A 22,040-nucleotide genomic window follows, 5' to 3' on the forward strand; every position below is an offset into this window, starting at 1 on the left:
CTAAAACTTGGAAGTGAGGCAATGAGGAAACTGTGTGACCTTCATCGGTCCACTGAGCATCAACTAACAAGCCAAGGGTCATGTGACTCCCCATGTGTTCAAGCCTAGACATTTTATGTCTGAGAACTAAGGTGCTAATTTGTAGAAAACAGATAAAATACAAAAGATTTTTGTCCGATAGTGATACAATTGATTTTTGACCCATAGAGATCACCCCAAAGGTTATAGGTCACGCACTGTAGGGCATCTGCAGTTTGGGATCTAACCAGCAATCTTCTTCCAGCATTCTCTGTGCTTCCTTGATGATCATCAGTGAGTCCTCTCCACCAGCTTTGTCATCCTGAGCATGTCCTCACAAACGAGTGACATACAAATTTGACACATGCTCACTATGCATTTGTATGATAATTTTTTAACATTCAGAAGATTCTAATTTGATAGCTCACTGAGCCTCATTTTCCTCTTCTGTTAAGTGGGGAATTCGAGGGAGGGGCTGACACATGTGCTGACCATGTGCCAGGCACTATTGAGCTCTTCACATCCATGATTTCATTTAAGCCTTGCAGCAAAACTGCCAGGGCTGGCGGCTATCCTCCCCATTGTACAGGAGAGGTTAGTGAGGTTCAGAGAGGTGAAGTGATTGCCCCAAGGTGACACAGCCAGTGAGAAATAAAGCCTGGATTTGGACCACTGCCTCACAGGGGGCTAATTCCTGCTTCACAGGTTTATTGTGGGTTCGTTGAATGAGATAACACTTGGGAAAGTGTTTGGTAAGCTGGACAGGTAGGCGCACACGTGAATAATTACAGTCAGCTCCAGGCTGCCTTCCAACCAGCCTCACCTAGACATGTCCCAGGGGCTGGGCTCCCCTCCCCTGGGAGGTGGGTCTCTGCCCCCTGTAGGGTGGGTTTCTGTTACCCAGAGAAAGCTAAGGGGATCGAAGCAAGCAGGCATCGCTGGGCCAGCCCCTCACATGCAGAACATCCCTGCCTGAAACTGCAGGCTGAGCTTCCCGCCCTGGCTGCACCTTGGGGGGCTCTCTTCCTGGGACAGGGGCCTGGGGGACAGCAGGACTGGACAGGCGAAGAATGATTGGTCTTGAAGTCATTCTGTTCCATCCTCCTGAGTGTTTCCTCTGATTTAGACCCTCTCTGAAGGCTCCAGAAGCCATGCCCAGCCTCCCCCAAGTCCTGAACCCTCTCACAGCAGCCTGCACCCAGACACCTCCATCTCAGCCCTGGGTGCCAAAGGGTTAATCAGTGGGGCCAGTTTGGCAAATGTTTACCTAGTAGGCAGGCTGCCTCAAACCTTGGGTAATTAACAGCCTGCTTTCCAAAGCCAGGCAGGAAGATGTATTTCTCCTCTCCTCCCTCCCCAGGGATGCCACTTGGCAGAGTAAACACAGCTTTCCGTTGGCTCTTTGAGGAGATGCCTAGCAGAGGAGCGGGAGCTGGGGGCAGGGATCAGGCCTGGGGGGAGCGGGCCCAGAGGTGGGCTCCAGGGAGGAGATGCAGGGGGCTCAGTCCCATTTTACTTGGACCCTCCTGACCCTGGTGCTTCTCCATGTGGCCCCCTGTGGCATGGGGTGACCCCTCCTCTTAGATCTGTGAGTATAACAAACTGTCTTTTCCATGGCAATCGTCTCCTGATCTGCTGGCCTCGCCGTATCTAAATAATAATAAAACCTATATTTTAAAACAAACTCCTCCAGGGGCTTCTATCACACAGAATAAAATCCAGGCTTCTTTCCATGGTTTAGAAGGCTCTCCTTGGTCTGCCTCTGCCTGCCCTCCATGACCTTATCTCTTGCCCCCTCCCTGGCTCACAGTGATCCAGCCCCATTACCTTCTTTCTACTCCTCAGACCCAGCAAAGCCATCACCACCTTAGGACCTTTCCCCTGGCTGTCCCCTCTGCCTAGAACTTTCTTCTCCCAGAGCTCAGCATGGTGGCTCCTTATTGACATCCCAGGCTCAATTTACATGTCAACTTCTTTTTTTTTTTGAGGAAGATTAGCCCTGAGCTAACTACTGCCAATCCTCCTCGTTTTGCTGAGGAAGATTGGCCTTGAGCTAACATGTGTGCCCATCTTCCTCTACTTTATGTGTGGGATGCCTTCCACAGCATGGCGTGCCAAGTGGTGCCATGTCCACACCCGGGATCTGAACCGGCGAACCCCGGGCCGCCGAAGCTCAACCTGTGAACTTAATCGCTGCACCACCAGGCCGGCCCACATGTCAACTTCTCGGAGAGGACTTCTCTGAACACTCACCTTCAAAGAATAATAATAGCTAGTGCTTCTTGGGTGTTTTCCATGCGCTGGGCACCAATTTATACACTTCCCATGTATTCACTCTTGGAATCTTCCCAACAACCCTATGAGGTAGGTTATTATTATTTCCATTTTGCAAATGAGGAAACTGAGGCTCAGAGAAGTTAAGTGACATGACCAAAGTCTCACAGCTAACAGGCAGGAAAGCTGGGACTCAAACCCAGGAGCCCATTTCCAGAGTCTGCACTCTGAACCACTGTGCCTTATTTCTTGGTGCAGAGTAAGTTCATAATAACTATTAGCTACTGTTATTATTATTGCCTTTGACAGAAGCTGAATTTCACCCACCCATTTTCTTTACATGAATTTAAATTCCTTTAGGCAAGTCACTCACTGTCCCGTTTGTCCCTCCTGCTCTCTATCATTTTATACCAATTTACCTGACTGGCTTGGACCCTGAAGGCATTCATGTTTGCAATCCCTCCTCTGGGTGCCTCTTACTCATTCACTCATTCTTTTTACCAACACCCACTGTGCCAGATGCTGTGCTAGGCTCACAGAGACAAATAAGATGGCAACCTTGCCCTCACGGAGCCCACGGCCGTGTGGGGAAGCAGACGCGCACACACATGTCACTTCACTGCATTGTCATGTATGCTGCCATGGGGATATCAATGAGAGTTAGGGAAGCACCAAAGAGCACAGGGGGATTCAGCCAGGAAGGATTTCCCAGAGAAAGTGACATCCCTGCTGGGTTTGAAAAACTGGACAGGAAGCCAATGGGAAAAATGCTGCACAGGCAAATGAAAACAGCACCGACAAATGGATGGAGGTGGCCGAGTGTGTGCATGTCTAGGGACGAGCCAGTACTTTGCAGGAGAAGGAGGAGTGAATCTGACTGGCTGAAGGAAGTTGATCCAGGTCTTGAGGGCTTCTGGGCTTCCAGCAAGGACTGCACCCTTTGTTGTGGAGGCTGAAAGCAGTCCTAGAAGGATGTGAAGTGGGGACCGACACAGTATTGTTGGTAATGGTTCTGCCCCCACCCCACCCCCATTTTCTGAGAAACCTGCTGAGAAACTGGTACCCACCAGGCCAGCTCATGTTCTGCAGGCTGGCAAGCCTTTACTAGGCATTTGATGAGCTTGAGGATAACAAGGCTAGGGGCCAGTAATTCAGGCCTTCCTCACCCTCTGGGTGTCCCTGAACTAGTGTAGCCTCCAAAAATCATTTTTGATGGGAGATTCTGGGAAGCAGGATGTAGCCAAGGCCAACTGAACTCCTGAAACTATGGACGGAGCCAGAAAGTAGGAAAGGTAATGCCCTCACCAGTTTTCCCCTCTAGGTGGGAGTGGGTAGGATGCCTGGCCTCTCCCTTTGCAGACAGCCCCCTCAGATTGGCCTCCTTTCTCTGGACTCCATGGTCCCCTCTCATCTGAGCTGTGGCTCTGGCGACTGCCTTGGAGGACATCTCCCCAGCTGTCAGGCCTGGGAACGTCAGAGCAGCCTCAGAGACCTCAATTCCTCCCCTTTCCCTCCAGCCAGGCATCAAGGTATGGTAGCAGAACAGGTGGATCTGGGTTTCCATCCTGGCTTTGCCAGTCATTAACTCTAAGACCTTGGGCAAGTCACCTGGCCTCTGTGAACCTTGGTTTCCTGACCTGCAAACTAGGAATGGCACTACTGACATCCCAGAGTTATTGTACCAACTGAACAAGATGGAGTATGCCAAGTACTTGGCACAAACATGATTCTTACCAGTGCTAGACACTGGTGGCTGGAGTCCACCAGGTGGAGGGTGGCAGGGATGGAGTGAAGGTGGACAGTGAATGGACCACAATGGATTCAACACATGTTTCAGCAGAGGAGACAGCAGTTACAAAGGAATGGAGGGTGACAGGGCATGGCAGGATTAGAGAACATTACATTCCCCAAGAGTTTGTTGTGCCTGAAGCAAGGGATGGCTGAGAATGAGGAGCTTGGAGATGAGGCAGGAAAGATTAGCTGGGGTCAGGATGGGAAGGGCCTTGAGCTGAGCCAAAGGGCTTGGGCTCCATCTTCAGGCTCCTTGTCCTGTGATGTAGTGGTTAGGACTGTGGAATGCAAATTCCAGTTCTGCCGCTTGATTTGGTAGCCTTGGGTCAGTAACTTAAGCTCTGTCTTAGCTTACATTCACCCAAAAGCAGACTCTGAGGCTCGGGGGCTGGTAGTCCGCTTGGCAGGTGATTTCAAGAAGCAGAGGTGAGGGCATGGAGAAAGTGAGACGGAAGGGAGAAAGCATTAATGTGCGGTTACAGCCATGAGCAACTGGTGTCGGTTCCCCTGGGGCCCTCGGAGGGACAGTATGAAATGCACCTCAAGTCATCCTATCTTGGGATGGGGAGGCATCAAGTCTCTCGATGGATGAAGGTTGCCCTTGGGCTAGGTAACACCCTCCCCCTCCTTCCTGGCTCATGGATGCCAGGGAAAGCCCTCAGGCAAGGAAGCAGAAGAAGCAAGACCTTGAGTGGAGGGGCTCTCAGTGTGCTGGAAACCACCACGCTGGCAAGGCAGCTCGGAGCAGGGACTGGGGAAATGAGGCACGTACCAACGCCACCTGCTATTACCTCTCCAAGCCCGTTTTCTCATCTGAAAAATAGAAAGAATAAGACATACTTCCCAGGAGGACTAAAAGAAGTGAAGAATTTGAAAGTACCTAACGACATGTCTGACACATAGTAGATAATCGAGAAATGGTAGGTATATTGGACTCAGCTCAGATGCCACCTCCTCAGAGAAGCCTTCCCTGATTGTCCTATTGAGAGTAGCTCACTCCTTTCATTCTTCACCAAAGCATCCTGTCTATTTCCTCTGGAGCGTTTAACATAACATGAAGTCATCTTGGTTACATGTTAGTCTATCATCCGTCTCTCCTCACTAGAATGACAGCACTGTGTGGACAGGGAATTAATCTCTCTACTCACTGTTTGAGCTCCAGCAATGAGCACAGTGCCTGGGACACACTAGGTACTCAATAAATATTTTTTGAAGGGAAGTATTATTATGGTAACAATAAGAGAAGATCAGTCCTGTTCTTGACCTTTATTAAGCATATATTCTGTTTTTTAACAAGATGTTAAAAGAGGATTCATCCAGACTCCAGCTCTGGGTCCCAATGCTCAAAACAGTAGGTGCAGCCGTATTCAGATCAGGACCCAAGCCAATTCCTCCATCACTAGTCCATTGCCCACTAACTTGCAGGCTATGATACAAGAAAGAGCTAAGAGTATTCGAGCAGGTTTCAGCTAAGGGCAAGGGTATTTTGGGAGAGCTTGTCTGAAGGCAATGATTTGAAGAGAATAAAGCTATTGCATAATTTTGCTCTTTCTCAGAGTCAGAATTATGAAGAAGCTAATGAAGTTTAAACTTCAGAGTCCCTTCTGAGGCCCTGGGAGGGGACCTAGCAATGTGTTCACACTGTCAGATGTTTTGCAAATTTTGAAAAAGTGAGTTAAAATTCTTTTTCTTAAAGAAGGCCCCTCCAAATTGTCCCCCCAAATTATAAGCTTCGAGCCTCACAAAACCTGGATCCACCTCTGTCCTCTATCAAATCCAAGCCATTTAAGTGACCAGCGATCCACGGGTTAGCTCATTTAATCCTTGCATCAACTCTATAATGCAGATACCATTGTTGTCCCCATTTACGGATGAGGATACCAAGGCTTAGGGAACAGGCAGTGCCCAAGATCTCACAGTTAGTAAGTGGCAGATCTGGGGTTTAAAGTCCATAGCCTGTCTCCAGAACCCAGACTCTTAATCATAGTGCTTTCCAACGGTATGTATTTGTTTTCTTGTCCACTTTCCCCACCAACCATGAGGTCCCCAAGGACACGAAGACAAGGCATTTCCATACACCCAACACCCAGCACCCAGCCCAGAAGAGACATCAACACATACTGGTATGTAAGGAAGAGTAAAGCAGGCCCTGGTCTCCAGGATCTGGCCTGGCACTCACAGCTGGGCCTTCGTATTCCTGGCTGCACATAATTTCACAGAACATCAACATCAGACAAGGCCACTCTGTGACCATGATGGATCAAGATACAAACAGGACCACTTCGTAAGCATGTCTGAACACAGACATTGTCTAAAACACAAAAAGGCCCAACCATCCCCCTATCTTGTCTAATACTGACTACTGCTTCTTACTAATGACAGCTTTACCTTTTGTCTGTTCTTCCCTCCTTCTGGATAAAATTTATTAAGATCCCCAGTCATAGAATTACCCCGACTTCTTACAGCATCTGATCCAGAACAAAGCCCTGCTTCCTTAAGCCCTCTGTGAAATCATCTAACAAAAGCCCAAATTCTACAAGTCCTTTCTGACATCCTCTTTCTGAGATGCCTCCAAGGTTCCCCATCATGTGCATTTTCCCTCCCTACAACGAGTATCCAACTTCTTCAGTTACAGGTGTGTTTCTGGTGGTCTTCGACTGGAATGGCTTTGACACGGGTGTCATCCATTGATGGATCACTGAGCATAAAATATCATTGTCAAAAGTTAGAAAATTTTGTTCCCCCCAAACGAGTTGATGATCATAGAAAGAAAAATAGTGGTTCTCTCTAGGGCATGGGGATGAGTGGTTATAAACAGAGAAGGGACACGAGGCAAACTTTGGGGGTATTGGAAAGGTCCTACCTTTTGAACTAGGTGATCGTTACACCAAATGTTAAAAAAAAAAAGTTAATAGGTACACTTAATATTAGTGCACTTTACACACTTTTTGGTATACATCTTACACTTTGATTAAAAATGCTTTGTCCACCGACTTCATCAGGTAGTGGGGAGAACAGGAAATCCAAAACTGGTCACTCAAATACCAATCAAAGGTAACTTAGCAACAAGGCAAAGGCCAGAGTGGGATGGTAGCGGACTGGAAAGGAACCGTGGGCTGTTGGAGGATGGGATCTATGATGAAAAGGCTGGAAAATCAACCCCTTTCTGAAAACTTAAAGCATTTGTGTTGTTTATCCCAGAAAAGACTAGATTGGGAGGAAATGCAATTGAATGCAAGTATTTTATTTCGCAACAGGGAAAAGTTTGGGCCAAGGCAGGTCTTCCTAACGGTGACAAAGGAGGTAAAAGAGCCTGTGACATCCCTGTCCCTGGGAAGTTTAAAACGCCATTGGCCAGCAAATGTCCCCAGTGTGGCCTGGTCTAGGAGTAGGAGACAGAGAAACCACCCCCAGTTGCCCCTTTCGTGACTAGGGACTCTGGTTAGTCATGAGTGTTCTGGGCCAGCTGCACAGCACTGATTAATTAGCCAAAGAGAGTCACTCTCTGATCTGCCATAAGCTTTTTATGTTCTGCCACCACTGCCACCAACTACAGCTTTAATTAAATCTGGGGCTTAATTACCACAGTGCAGCGCTGCCATCACTCTCCAGATGACTTTATCTCGGCTCCTGGATGGATGGTGGTGGCGTCAGTGTGTCAGGAGGAGAGTTGAGCCTAAAGTAGTCTGAAGCCCAGACTCTGGATGCTGGTGATTTGAGGGTATGTGGGGTGGTTGCGTGGAGGGATCAGCTGTAGGGCTCAGTGCCTGCCCTCAAAGAGCTCACAGTTTATTGGAGAGCTAAGACCTCCCACCTAGGAGATGGGACAAGGTGGTGTAAGCCCCCAAATGAGAAGTGCACACAAATATCCCAGCAACTGAGTGTGCTGAGGCCCCTTGGCACTGGAAGGATCAGGGAAGCTGCATGGAGAGGGAGGGCCTAGAGGAATCTTAAAGGAAGAACAGGATTAGACAGGCCACCAGGCAGGGCAGAGTACTAAGTGGAGGGAAGCCCATGAGTAAAAGTGTGGTGGTAACAGTGAGAACCTGTTACATCGGGAGATGGGTGAGGAGGTAAATGTAGCTGGGGGCAGGGCAGAAGAGAGGCGATCCCTACTGCAGCACAGCATGAGCAACGCTTCTGAGAAAGTAGGTGAGGGGCCAGGTTGGTGAGGACCTTGAAGGCCAAGCTAAGTTGGGACCTCATTCAGTAGGTAGCAGGAAGCCGCTGAAAGTTTTGAAGCTGCCTGAATGATCCAAATTTGTTATGGAAGTTTACAAGAGTTTGAGGATGCGGCCCTGCCTCCCTCCTCAGGTGTCTCTCTATTCCATCCCTTGCACACTGTGCTCCAGCCAGAGTGCAAGACATTCTCCACGCTCCCTGTACTCCTGGCTAAGCCCTAGTCCTTCAGTTCTCAGTTTTAACACCTCTCTGCGATGCTTTGCTGACACCATCCCATTTCCCCCATTAAAACATATATCGCTGGGTTGTAATTATTCATTTGGAGGATTCATAGCGGAATCCTCCGCTAGATTGTGAATTCTTTTGAGGCTAGGGACAGTATATTGTTACCAGTGTGTCCTCAAGAACCAGCATAGGGCCAGTAAAGCGAGGATGCGTGGAGAGGCTGGTCCGGGTTTAGGCAGGATCAGTGATCTCTCAGGCTCCTCCCTGTTCTCAGCCAGTGAGTCTCTGGAGGACAATGGAAAATCACGTGTCAACAGGTACAGGTTGGTAGGCAATGTGCCCTTATTTTGAATTATCAGTCTCATATTCTCACAGCAAGCAAAGTAATGGTAGCGGAGGGAACACAAATCAAGCTCCAACCGCCTCCCCACCTTTCTAAGAATAAAGCCAGGCTGTGGCTATTTCTAGGCACGCCTGGGAGTTATTTGAGGGATGGTGAGGCGGAAGGTTACCAACCGGGACTACAAGAAGTAACCCTCCGCGGGAGCCTTGTAATCGTGGGAGCGGCTCCTCGACCACCAGAGGGAGGACTGGCACCGCAGCCTGGGACTTGGGCGGTTTCCCCCAACGACGAGAGGCTGCATAGAACTCTGGGAACTGTAGTCCTAGGGTCGTAATGCAGAATCTTACGCGGTGCACGTCGGGAGTTATAGTTCCGGACAGAGAGGCGGGAAATACTTTCAAGCGCCAGTCCTGAGTTCTGGAAACTACAACTACCGAACGGCCACGGACTCCGGGACAATTTCTCGTTTCCGTCCAGTTGTCCGTCTGGGCTACTTCTGAGAGGTCAACTTGACTGGGTAAGTTTGGTTGGAGAACGTTCCGCTTCTGAACTGAGGTGTCTGCAGACTTTCTCATATTCCAGCCCGGTTTGGGGGCTCCTCGTTTCAGTCCCAGGAACTCCACATTAATCTTTCATTTTTTCTGTTTCCTATTCAGACACCTCCAATATCCACCCGCACCCTGAACCCTCCCACTATCATCTCGTGCCCTCGTTCCCGGCGCCCCTGGAATCCCACGCTGAGCACTCGTTTCAGGACCCGGCCCCCACAGCACCACCCTGAGCCCACAGAATCACCTCTCTGATACCTGGGCGTCGTTATGCTCCACACCTTCTATACGCTTCACTCTTACCTTCACTTTCCTGTTTTTCATGCTAGTAAAGAAGAATCGCCATTTCTTCTTCTCAATCTGGGGAGGAGCCCAGGACTCGAAATCAGCAGACCTGGGCTTCAGTCCAGCTCTGCAGCTCTCTGGCTGTGTGACCTTGGACGAATCATACAACCTCTCTGGGACTCGCTCTCTTCATCTACAAAATGGAGATGACAGTTACTCTGTCAGTCTTAGGGTGAGGATGTGTTGTGGAGCCCATAAGCTAATATGTGTGACAGTGCTTTATAAACTGTAAAGCCTCCATGAGCGAGAGAGATTACTGTTATTATAATTATTAATGCTCTGGCACTCTCTTACTTTGCCTCCTTTTCTAGCTCTGTGTCTTGTTGCTCAGGCCTGCCCCTTGGGCGCTTGGTGTTTCCATTCTCTCAGAGTAGGATATTTCCTCATGTTCTCCAGAGACCAAAGGTCAGACTAATGAGCTTCAAGTCTCCGGAGAGCTTTGTCTGAAAGGAAGCCCCAGAGAAGTGCTTATCTTGGACTCTGTCCTGAAATAGCCAGTGATGAAAAGTCCACACAGCTGGCAGAGGGGCGGTCCCTGCTGCCTGGAAACAGGGCCCCAGCAGGAGATGGACAGCTGCAGTGTAAGCCTTATCCGTTCCCTCTCGGCTCTTTTGGGCCTGTTGAGTAGACTCCGGTTTTGGTAGGGGTGTCTCAGACCCGAAAAGGCTGGGAGGAAAGAACCATTTTGCCAAAGTGTTTATCCAGAAAAAATGAGAGAGACCTTGGCTGGGTATGATGAAAGAGGGACATAGCATTGTGAATTAATTCCAAACATTTTATGAGCACTTAGAATGTATCAGGCCCTAGGCAATATCAATTTTCTTATTTAAGTTTCACTTACGAAGCGTCCCCATTTTACATAGAAGGAACTTAGGCTCACAGAGGTGCTGTACTTAGTTATGCAGTAGTCTCCCCTTATCTGCGTTTTCACTTTCCCCGGTTTCGGCTACCCACAGTCATCTGCAGTCCAAAAGTATTAAATGGAAAATTCCAGAAATAAACAGTTCGTAAGTTTTAAATTGCACGCTGTTCTGAGTAGTGTGATGAAGTATCTCACCGTCCTGCTCTGTCCAACCCGGAACGCGAATCATCCCTTTGTCCAGCGGATCCACACTCTGTGCGGCGCCCTTTAGTCACTTAGCCATCTGGGTTACCAGACTCACTGTTGGGATGTGGCAGTGCTGGTGTTCAAGTAACGCTTACTTTATTTAATAATGGTCCCAGAGTGCAAGAGTAGTGATGCTGGCAATTCGGACATGCCAAAGAGAAGCCATAAAGTGCTTCCTTTAAGTGAAAAGGTGAAAGTTCTTGACTTAAGGAAAGAAGAAGATTGTATGGTAAGGTTGCTGAGATCTACAGTAACTTTGATTACAGTATATTCTTATCACTGTTCTATTTCTTTTTCTTCTTTTCCCCAAAGCCCCCCGCCCAGTGCATAGTTGTGTGGTCTAGTTGTAGGTCCTTCTAGTTGTGGCATGTGGGATGCCACCTCAGCATGGTGTGATGAACCATTCTAGGTCCCCGCCCAGGATCCGAACCGGCGAAACCCGGGACCGCCCAAGTGGAGCACGTGAACTTAACCACTTGGCCACAGGGCCGGCCCCATATTAACTGTTCTGTTTTATTATTATTTATTGTTGTTAATCTCTTGCTGTGTCTAACTGATAAATTAAACTTTACCATAGGTATGTATGTATAGGAAAAAACAGTATTTATAAATAGAGTTCGGTACTATATGGTTTCAGGCATCCACTGGGGGTCTTGGAACATATCCCCTGTGGATAAGGGGAGACTGCTGTAATAAAAATTAGAACTACCATCCATGGTTATAGTGCCTTTTATATATCAGGTGCTTTACATACATTATTTCATTTAATCCTCATCAACAATTTCATGAGTGATTATTATTATTTCTCTCATGTGGATGAATTATGAGAGGCACAGAATTTAAGGAACTTGTTCAAGATCCCTCAGCCAATTAAGTGTCAGAGGTGGAATTCAGACTGTGACCATAGTCTTTCGTTTCCCACTATATCATAGAGTCTTATTTTTAGATCAAAAAGACAGAGATTGAACAATTGAGAGAGTTTGAGTCAAAGCCAAATAAAGGAGCATTTATTGGTCCCTTCTGTGTAGGGAAAGCATGAGGATAGATGGTTTGGCCTACAAAGAAATATAAAACAGTCATTACCTCTGTAGTATATCTGAAGAGATAAGGCATAAGTGTGTAAAAAATTAAACAGCATTCACTGAATGAGTTGGTTATTGAGACCAGTTCTATGCAGGGCACTACATTAAGCCTAGTGACTGGCGGGAACCTGCTTCAGGTGGCCACGGGGATTAAACCAATGAAATCATAGTCATTATTTCCTTAATGTGAGAGTGGTGGACTGGAACACCGTGTACACTCAGTAAATATTTCTTGCTTGCACATATATACGTACCAATCCAAGAGCTGTCCTAAGGCAGCCTATGATTGGTTACCAGGTGAGGGATGCAGGCAGTGCTTAGAGTTGAGAGGAGTGAAGGTTGGATGGACTTGGCAAAGCCTCACAGAGGACCGGAGCTTTGCCTGGGCCTCGATGAATGGGGCGGGTTTGGATGGGTGGAGAGGCTTTTGGATAGGTACCACCAGGAGCTGTTAAGATAAGATGAAAAAAAGAAGGTAGAGACACCTGGGCTTATTGCCTTGGAAAATTCCATGGCGTTTATTAGAAATGACTCTGGATGCTTTGTGTGGATGTTTCTTAGGCAAAATTTGCATGCCAGATTGGCTTTTCCCATCTCCCCTTTCTACTTGGGCATCAGTCGATGCAAGCCCAGGGAATCCAGATTCATTTTCATGTTAGCCTCACTCTGGCCAATTCTCTTCTTTAGTTTTTATTTATTTCCAAACTTAATTTAGTTGGTCACCTTCCCAGAAACTTTGCAGGACTACCAGAGAGTTCTACTCCCCTTCTGTTTGGCTGTTTTCAGGTCCACTCATCCTAATGCTTATCCCAAGCACTGTTCTCTCTGCGACGTAAGACCAAACTCTCTTCCCATAAGCAGCTGCTATCGTTCTGGTCACCCGGTTCTGAAACCTGACTCATCTTTGCCTCTTCCTTCTCCCTGGACTCTCCAAATCCACTCCGTTGCCAAATGTTATTGTTTCTACTTTTCACTCAATCAACAAATATTCCCTGGATACTACACTAGGTGCTTTAAGTGGGTGATTTCATTTTATCTCCATAGCAACCCTGTGAGGATGGATAGGATTCTCATCGTACAGATGGGGAATTAGGCTTAGAGAGATCAGATAACGTGCCCAAGGTGAGAAAGCCCGGCAGCAAAGGAGCTGGGGCTCAAACTTGGGTCTTTCGGGCTTCATATCTCTCATATCTTTGACCTCATTTCCAGAGTTGATTCCAACTCCTTAGCTGAGCACTTGAGGAAGAGCTTCCCTCCAAATCTGGTCATGACTTCCTTCTCCCACCTTTGTCCGTTGCTGACTACTTGCTGTTTGTCACATGTGCCTTCTTACCTCTGTGCCTTTGCTCATGCACTTTCTTCTGCTTGAAAGTCAACTTTCCCCAGCTTCCCCTGCCTCCACTCTCAAGCTAACGGAACTCTCTTTCTTCTCAGTGCCCCTGTGGTATTTTATCTGACCCTCTTTGATGGCAGTTAGAACTTGCTGCTGCTTCACTGTCATGTGGGTGACATGTGCCTTGTGCCCCCCCCGTAGGTCTTCCGCGTGTATGCCCTCAACAGCAAGGGGAAAAGGTCAGGGTCTGGGGCCAAGCAACACACGTTCAACTTCACTCTGGCTAAACTGTCTTCTGACTGTATCAGGAACTTAGCTTCTTTTTTAAAAGAACTGGTTTATTTTAAAATTTGCTTCGGAGAAACAAAATGAAGAAGTCTGTAGTAGAAAGAAAATCATTTATTATCTTCCACAGTTAAAGAGAATGATGTTAGGATTATTGGTTGTTTGGGGTTTTCCATTGGAAGTTGGCAATTGGGAAATCTATGTGTAATAATAGTTCTGCTGGTGACCTTGAGCAGCTCACGTAACCTCTTAGGACCTTGATTTCTTCCTCTGTAAAGCACATGTGTGTGCTGGGTAGAGGGTCAGCCTGGGGAGATGATTCTGGGGAGGATTAACAGAAATGATCTCTAAGGTCTTTTCTTGCCCAGACATGCTTTAACGTGAATTCTCTGATCCATCCCAGAGCGTCTTAAAGAAAGCAGAAAATGTAATGATTAAAAATATAGGCCCAGGACTCTGTGTGTCAGCTTAGATGCTTTGAGTTCCAGCAATAGACATCTAAACTCGGTTGATTTAAACAAAAAAGGGGATTTATTGACTCATGTAACTAGAAAGTCTAGGAGTTTCTAGATTTCAGGTTTCAGATGTAGTCTAATCCAGAGATTCTTAATGACTTCACAAATATGACTCAAAATTTCTCTGTAATTCTTTCAGCTCTGCCATCCTCCGTGGCTGCAACAGTTCAAGTGGCTGCAGCAGTTCAAGGCTTCATATCTGCACATCACTCTAGTTCAAAACCAGAAAGAACGTTTCCATGCTCAACCATCAAACCAGAGTCCTGGACTTTACTCTGATTGGACCAACTTATGTCAATGTGCCAACTCTTCATCCACATACTGACCAGGAGATACCGAGGGCTGACTGGCTCAGGTCAACTAAGGTCCATCTCTAGAGGTTAGGGAGTGGTCAGCCCCATCCAAACCACAAGGCACTGTGTGGGAGGGCAGGATAGAATGGGTATGGAGAAGTTTGACCACATTCTCCACTGTTACAGCCACATTGCCCGTGATCAGATTCTGCCTCTGCTAGCTGTATGTTTTTGGGTAAATTACCTAACTTTGTCAAGCGTCAGTTTCCTCATCTATTAGATGAGATAGCAATACATATCGCAGAGGATTGATGTAAGGCTTCAGTTAAATAATATATGTAAAGCGCTTAGTATAGTTGCTGGCAGGAGTACGTGTGATGATGATGGTGCTGGTGGTGATGAGATTGAAGAGAGAGCGCAATGTTATTAGCCCCAATTTAGGAAGCTGCCAAGTTACGGGAAGGTTATCGAGTCAGGCGTGTGCACACCTGCCGTGTTGAAGGCTCCTGTTTGATCTGCTGCCACCATCATACTCTTCCCTATCTCTGCCCTTTTTTGCTCTTATATTTTGTCCTTTCTAGAAATGCTTTCCTTTTTCTCCCCTGCCTCTTAGTCTTCCTATTTCAAGGCCCAGCACAAGTGCCACCTTCATAGTCCATAGGTCAGGTCAGTGATTTTGTATGTACATAACTGAGTCTCCCCATGAACAGGATCAGTAAGGGTTAGGAGCTCAGCTCTGCAGTAGACAGACCTGGCTTTGCCTCCTGTAGGCAGTGTGACTTAGGGAAGTTACCTAGCCTCTCTGTGCCTTAGCTTCCTCTCCTGTAAAACAAGGTCTTAAAAGTACCTTCCTCAGAGAGTTGTTGAGAGAATGAAATGATGTAACGTATGTAACAAGCTTAATTCAGTGCTGACTCTGAGTAAATAAGAGATCTTAGTAGTTACTGTCATTCGCAGCCTCCTGAGGACAAGGTCTGTGCTGTATTCTCTGCAGCAGTTACAGCCGTGCTGGCCACTAGTAGGTGCTGAGAAAACACTTGGTAATGGGTTTTGAGGAGCTTTTGGAAGCTCTCTCTGCTCTTCACAACCATCTCCTCACCACCACCCCCAACAACAAAAATAGCAGCCCCTAGGACCTTGGCAAAGTCACCATAGCAAAGAAAATCACGTGGAAGATTGAGTCACGGGCAGTGAAGTTGGGGTGATAAGGAGGGTGGACGGGTAGCAGATAACATGTATAAGCAACAGGAAACCAGCAAGTGGCTATTCTGTGTTCCACCCTCCAGGCATCAAGTTCAGCACTGCCCAAGTCGTTGCTCCTTTTAACTGGTAATGAGATGGGGGTCGGCCAGTCCATGGGCTTTCCATCTGTCGCAGGACCCCACCTCGTAGGCTGCGGGGATGTAATGGAGGGTCAGGGTCTCCAGGTAAGTGTCTCCAGCTCCATCTCTGCATTTCTCTGCTGCTTCTGCTTGCACGGTGACTTATCGATAGCCACCTGATGGCGCAATTCTGGGTGGGGGGAAACTGAGTTAGAGCTGGTCTAGATTTGGTTATACAGCCCCCGGGTCTGTCCTCGCTGACCTTTTTCTTCCTCTTTCAAATTAGAAACATCTCAATAGAAATGAAGTGTTCTTTTTCAGCCAGGAGGAAAGCGGGGTTCTAGCTTCAAAGGAAGCTCTCAGATCCTCTCACCTGTCTTGAGAGCAGATGCTTGTACTGGAAAGGTTTTTGATCTCATCCTAACCTGAGTGTATGAGAGGAAGAGCAGTGGACCGTGTGTCATTGGCCTTTGACTCCCTGACCTGGATAGGAAAGCAGTCTCCTTTTTCTCCTTTCCTGCCTTCGCCTGTTTTCCCCTCCTGCTTTGGTTCTGGACTTTCCCTCTGGACTTTCATAGGTCCTTCTCTGCTAGCCCTTCGACTCCCCCCTCCTGTGTGAGAGGCGCATGCTTCCTGGTAACCTCACACCTACTCCCATGTGAAATGAATGTCCTGCTGTTCCCAAGGGCCAGCCTGGAGGTCTAGCCTGGGTGACCCACCAGTGCCACCCCATTCAGCATGAGAGGCTCCTCCAGGGCTGGGCTCAGGGCCAGATTTAAATCTTTCAATGTACTAAGCACTGAAAATATTTTACTGTCCCCCAGCTGTAATTCAAATTACAGTCAGCTATTTGAAATAGCATAAGCCTTCCATGTAGGCTAAAAATAAAATTGCTTCTTTCTGGATTTTCTGAATGCAAAATTCAGGTATATGCACGGAAGCTTGTTTCCCGTTTTGGTGCCCTGCTTTGCTGGTGCCCCAAACACCTGCTGAGTATGTCTGCTGGGAAATCTAGCCGTGCTTGGGCTCCTTGCTCTGAGCAGCTGCTTTCTTCTTTCCTACAGGGGAGCTTCTTCCGACTCTTCTACCCCTGCCAAGAGGCAGAGGTGCCCACGGAGCAGCCCCTGTGGATTCCCCGCTATGAATACTGCACTGGCCTGGCCGATTACCTGCAGTTCAATAAGCGCTGGGGAGGATTGCTGTTCAACCTGGCTGTGGGTAAGGGCTGGCCTCACCCCCAGGTGCTTTCCCAGCTTCTTGGTTATGTTCCTAGGAGGTCCCCAGGTAGACACAGTACCTTATAGCTTTCATTGTCCAGCTCTTCTGCGTGAGGCATCCATCAGCCAGTGTGGTGTGGGGAGTTGGGAGAGAATGACATACATAAGAGCTTTGGTTACAGAGTTAGACTGTCCTGGATTCAAATCTAGACTTTATCATTTACTAACTGTGGGGCTTGGGCAAGTTAACTTGTCTGAGTATCTGCCTTTGCAGGATTGTCATGTGGGATGTATTAAAGTCTCTAGTGCAGTGCTTGGGACATGGAATGTGTTTCAGAAATGGTGGCTAGTACGCATTTGTTCAGCATGTGTTAATTCCACTCTGTGCCAGCTATAGTGTAGATTAAAGAAAACTACCAAGGAGCATACTGTCTCCTGCAATCAGTTCCCCCTCCAGCTCTCCCTTCTTCTGGGTAGGATCACACTGAATCATCCCCTTCCCCCAAAGGAATTCTTCCCATTGCCTTGGCGTTTCAGGGATTCACCCCACAGTTCTTCAGTACTTCCCCTCTGGATTTATCTTCCTATTGTGTTCATGCTCCCTAGGGAAGAAAGGGGGAAAGAATAGGTGATTGATTGCCTTGGGCTGCTCGGGGGAAAAGGGGTTCTCTGAGAGAAGAGACCCAGTGGGATTATAGCTCTGGGGCAGCCAGAGATTCTATAGCCCATGTCTCTGCTAGGATCTTGTCGCCTGCCTGTTAGCTGGAATGGCCCCTTAAAGACCAAGGACTCTGGATACCCCTTGATCATCTTCTCCCATGGCCTGGGAGGCTTCAGGTAAGAGCTTCTCTCCCCCAGACCTTGTCATATTCCTTGTCTGGTGATGGCTACTGGGTCTCAACTTATTCTCGAAGGATAGAGAGACAGACCTTTCCATCTGCCAGCTGTCTTATCTACCACTTGCTTCATTCCAGAGCTCTGGGTCCGTCTTCTCTCGAAGGCCTCTCCCAAGCCCCTTCACCTGGTGGAGCCTTTCAGCAGGCTTCACACCCTTTGCTCACATGTTCCAGCATTTATGTAAATATACATTTGTAGCCCAGAAGTACAAGAAGGAGCTTGAGCTTTATAGTCAGAGAGTCATTAATCCAGCGTATATTGAGGGACAGTCTGCTGTGGTGCTGGCGCAGCAGTGAATGAGTTAGACTACCTGCCCCTTGCGCTCGGGGAGCTCGCCGCCTCCCCTGTGCACCGCGGCCACTCCGCCTGTGCTCGGGGTGGGCTGGGACAGTGGTAGAACTCGCTGAGCCTAGCTTTCATCGTCTGTCGAATGGGGATGCCGCTCCTACATGGTGGTTGTGAGGATTCATTTAGTCTGGCACCTAGTAGGTGTACAAGCATGCCAGGTCTCCCGTCCATTTCTCTACACAGAGGAATGTGGGGTGGTGAGCTGTAAGATTCTTCTACTAGACTTCAGGAAATGCTGGCCTGTGTTATAAGTCATATCCATTCAGGATCCTTCCCATGAATTCTGATTTCTACACCTTGGTGTGTGAGATAGCTTAATAACCGTGGTACGTATGTTCCTATCTAAGCTTGTGAATGTTTTCTCTATATGTTCATTCATCAACGTGTAAGTCTAGTTTATGTCCCAGAGTGTGACATATCTGAATGCATCTGTTTTTGCCTCCCCACCCCCCAAATCATGGTCCACACTGTAGCCAGGGAGATCTATTTTAAACCCAAATGTCATCTTGTCGTTCCAGCACCTAGAACCGTGCTCGGCATGTAGTAGGTGTGCAGTAAATGTTTCTTGAATGAATGTCACTTCCCAACTTAAATCTTTTTTTTTTTTAAGATTTTATTTTTCCTTTTTCTCCCAAAGCCCCCCAGTACATAGTTGTGTATTTTCAGTTGTGGGTCCTTCTAGCTGCAACATATGGGTTGCCACCCCAGCATAGTCTGACAAGCAGTGCCGTGTCCACAGCCAAGACCCAAACCGGCAAAACCCCCAGCTGCAGAAGCAGAGCGCACAGACCCAACCACTTGGCCACGGGGCCAGCCCCTTAAATCTTTTTAATAGCCCTTTGAACTTAATTCAGCTCTTGTCATGGTCTTACCTGGATGCAGGTCCAAGATAAAGTTCCCAGCCTCGTGTCTTGCTACTTGCCCCACTCAAGCTCTCCAGACAAACTGACCTTCTTTCACTTCCAGAAAGGCACTGTCATTTTCTGCCTCAGGGTTGTCATCTCTGCTGTGCTTTGTGGCTGTTCCCTTTGCCCAGAATATTTGTTGTTCTGCTCTTCTCTTCCTCTTTTCCCTCTCTGTCTTTTGTCTGGCTAATTCCAGATTCCCTTCAGGGTCTTAGTTTGGATGTCACTTCCTTAGGACACCCATCCTGACCTGTGTGTTATGTCAGGTTTTCCATGAATGTGCTTTCATAAGACACTGTGTACTTCTCAGTACTTAACATCATTGTAACGAATTATTTGTGTGATTATTCTTTAATATCTGTCTTTCTGACTAAAGTCTAAGCTCCCTGAAGGCAGAGACCGTGTTTGTCTTCTGTCTCTCCCAGTGCCTAGGACAGTACCTGGAAAGTGGTAGTTTCCCAATAAATGTTTATTGAGTGAATACAGGGGCTTTGTTTTGCTCGGTTCTCACTCATTCAGCAAATGTCTGTTGAGCACCTGCTCTGTGCCAGCCCCTTAGCATGAGAAGAAAGTGGGACGTACAGAGATAAACAAATCAAGGAATTTGCATCCACTAGAGGAGCCGGAATATGGACTCATATAACTATAGCCCATGGCAGGAAGTGGAGGGTAAATGTGGTCATGGGGCTAGAGAGCCAAGCAGGTGGTTTTCAGTGTTGCTTTCTTATTCAGTATATTTAGTATCTGCTATGTGCCAGGGCCTGTGTTGGGTATAGGATAGAGTCCCTGCCTTCAGGAAGATTGTAGTCTACTGGGGAAAAGAAGCTAAGAAACATCCTAAGCTCACATATTTTATATAAAGCGCAGGTGAGCACATGACTTTGGAGACTGGTCTTTTTTGGTCTAAGAATCCGTGTTGAGACTTCACGGCTCAATAGACCTGGGTGAGCCAGTTATAAATACTCTTCATTAACCGGAGTGAAATTCCAGGAACAAGGGTCGGGGGGAGAGGGACATGGTTTCCTCTCGTTGCATCTGTGGTTGATTTGGGATCTGAAATCCTTCCCATGGGTCACAGACCCATGGCTTCCCGTCTTAGGGAGGGGTATGTGCATTAAATACTGCCTAACCATTTGCCGTGTGCCGTGGTCTCCTTGGGTTCCCACCTAGTCCTGTGAGGTAGGTGGCAGGGGCTGGGGGTGACTGCAAACAGGCTCTGAAATACAGGCTTGGCCAAGGTTGCACAGTGATAGGGATCAGAAATCTTTCTGGTTCTTTAAGTTCAGTTCACAGCCTCCCCCAGAGAAGTGAGAGAAGGTGAAAAGAAGCTTAAGAAACTGGTCTTCCTGAATCAGTTAGGATCCACGTAAGTTGTACTTAACAGAAAACCCCCAAACGATAGTGACCTAAGTAATAAAAATTTGTTTCTTGCTCAGATAAAAGAAAGCTGGAGGTAGACAGAGCTGATATGGTAGTTCCACAAAGTTATCAGAGAACTAGACTTCTTTTCTAATCTTGCTCTGCCACGTGTGGCTTCCATTTCTAAGGATATCTAATGATCCAAGGTGGTTACTTTAGCTCCAGCCATTACATCCACATTCCAGGCAAGAGGAAGTGAGAACTCTCCTGAAAGTTCTGTGTAACACAACTGCTTACGTCCCGTTGACTAGAGCTGGTCTGTCCATTGTAATAGCTTCTAGCCACTTGTGGCTTGTGAACATCTGAAATATGACTGGTCCAAACTGAGATGTGCTATAAGTATAAAATACACACTAGTTTTCAAAGACTTCATGTAAAAAAAAAGAAAGCATTTCATTAATTTTTAAGTTTTGATTATATGTTGAAATGGTAATGTTTTGGCTATATTGGGTTAAATAAAATATATTGTTAAAATTTATTCTACCTGTTCCATTTGACTTTTTAAGATATGTCTACTAGAAAATTTTAAATTACTTATGAGGGCAGCATTACATTTCTGTTTCTGGGCTAGAACTTAATCACACAGGCAAACCTGGCTGCATGGGAGGCTGGGAAATGTCATATTTTGTTGGCATGACAGTGTCTTCAGCTGAAAATCAGATTCTGTTATTAAGGAGGAAGGGAAAAATGCATATTTGGAATAGACAATTAGCAGTGTCTGCCATATTCCTTTTTTTTCTGGAAAGTTGAGGACACACCAAAAAATCCACATGCTAAATCACAGATACATATTTGCATATTTAAAGAAATAGCCAGAATCCCTGTCCTCAAGGAGCTTACCAACTGACTTGGGAGATATGCAATATATAGACGATAAAAATGCAATTGAAGTAGCCCAACTATGGAGGTAGGGGGTGGAGGAGATGAGCGGGTGTTTGCATGGGGTGGGAAGATACCCTGGTTCGATTTGCACGTGCTTCCCGGAGGAGGATGCTTGGAGCCTTGGTGAGAGAAGGTATCCTGGCTGGAGGAGCGGCGTGGGAAGGGCTGCTGCAAATGAAACTTCCTCCATTCCATCTTCTGAGACGGCCGTTAGCAGTGCATGGTTGGAATGAGGGCTAAGGGTGAACCATTCTTTTGATTACTTCTCTCTGTTCCCTCCTGAATCTCTAGGACGCTGTATTCAGCCTTCTGCATGGAGCTGGCCTCCCGTGGCTTTGTGGTTGCTGTACTAGAGCACAGGTGAGGGGTGACAGTCATAATGAACTGTCATGGGTTGGGTGCCTGCAGCGGGCTAGGGTGTAGGCTAGTCCCCTATCTATGTATTGTTTCCAGTCCTCACAACCATCATGCAAGGCGGGTCTTATACCCATTTTAAAGGTGAGGAAACCAAGATTTCAAGATGTGAAATAAATTGCTGAATGTTACACAGCTGAGTTGGGATTCAAACCCAGGTCAGTCTCCGAAGACCCTGTTTTTTCTGCTCTCCTATGCGTGCCCTCACATCTTTTTCCCTACTAGCCAAAAGATGATCCAAAGTGTCTTGGATGAAAAGGAGGATTTGGTAAAGGGGAGAAAGGAGCTCAAGAG

General features: G+C 47.2%; 1 protein-coding gene and 1 long non-coding RNA gene across 27 annotated transcripts in view; one reads left to right on the forward strand and one right to left on the reverse strand.

Annotated features, from left to right (window-relative positions):
* Positions 1-2,904: 2,904 nt before the first annotated feature.
* Positions 2,905-9,809, reverse strand: LOC111772404 (uncharacterized). Of its 3 annotated transcripts, XR_011432481.1 has the most exons (4): positions 9,685-9,809; positions 8,656-8,775; positions 4,770-4,896; positions 2,905-3,256 (listed from the first exon to the last, which is right to left on the reverse strand). It is a non-coding gene; the product is annotated as an uncharacterized lncRNA (long non-coding RNA). The 3 variants fall into 3 exon arrangements; XR_011432480.1 differs by lacking the exon at positions 2,905-3,256 and having other exon boundaries at positions 4,100-4,896; XR_011432482.1 differs by lacking the exons at positions 2,905-3,256; positions 4,770-4,896 and adding an exon at positions 5,345-6,781.
* The window catches only part of PAFAH2 (platelet activating factor acetylhydrolase 2), a 39,838-nt gene continuing 26,839 nt past the window's right edge, over positions 9,042-22,040 (forward strand). For 6 of the 24 annotated variants that reach the window (XR_011432466.1, XR_011432473.1, XM_070250965.1 and 3 more), the window contains exons 1-6: positions 9,071-9,350; positions 14,189-14,428; positions 15,629-15,769; positions 16,729-16,882; positions 17,622-17,718; positions 21,624-21,692. Coding sequence is in view for 17 of the 24 variants with exons in the window: in XM_070250965.1 (XP_070107066.1) it covers positions 15,680-15,769; positions 16,729-16,882; positions 17,622-17,718; positions 21,624-21,692 (410 nt within the window). In the remaining 7 variants the exon portion in view is untranslated. Of the gene's footprint in view, positions 9,351-9,489; positions 9,899-14,188; positions 14,429-15,628; positions 15,770-16,728; positions 16,883-17,621; positions 17,719-21,623; positions 21,693-22,040 lie in introns of all 24 variants that reach the window. The other 18 variants (XR_011432463.1, XR_011432476.1, XR_011432469.1 and 15 more) reach the window with 7 other exon arrangements.

Source organism: Equus caballus, chromosome 2 (genome assembly GCF_041296265.1).
Source record: "Equus caballus isolate H_3958 breed thoroughbred chromosome 2, TB-T2T, whole genome shotgun sequence".
NCBI lineage: Eukaryota > Metazoa > Chordata > Mammalia > Perissodactyla > Equidae > Equus > Equus caballus.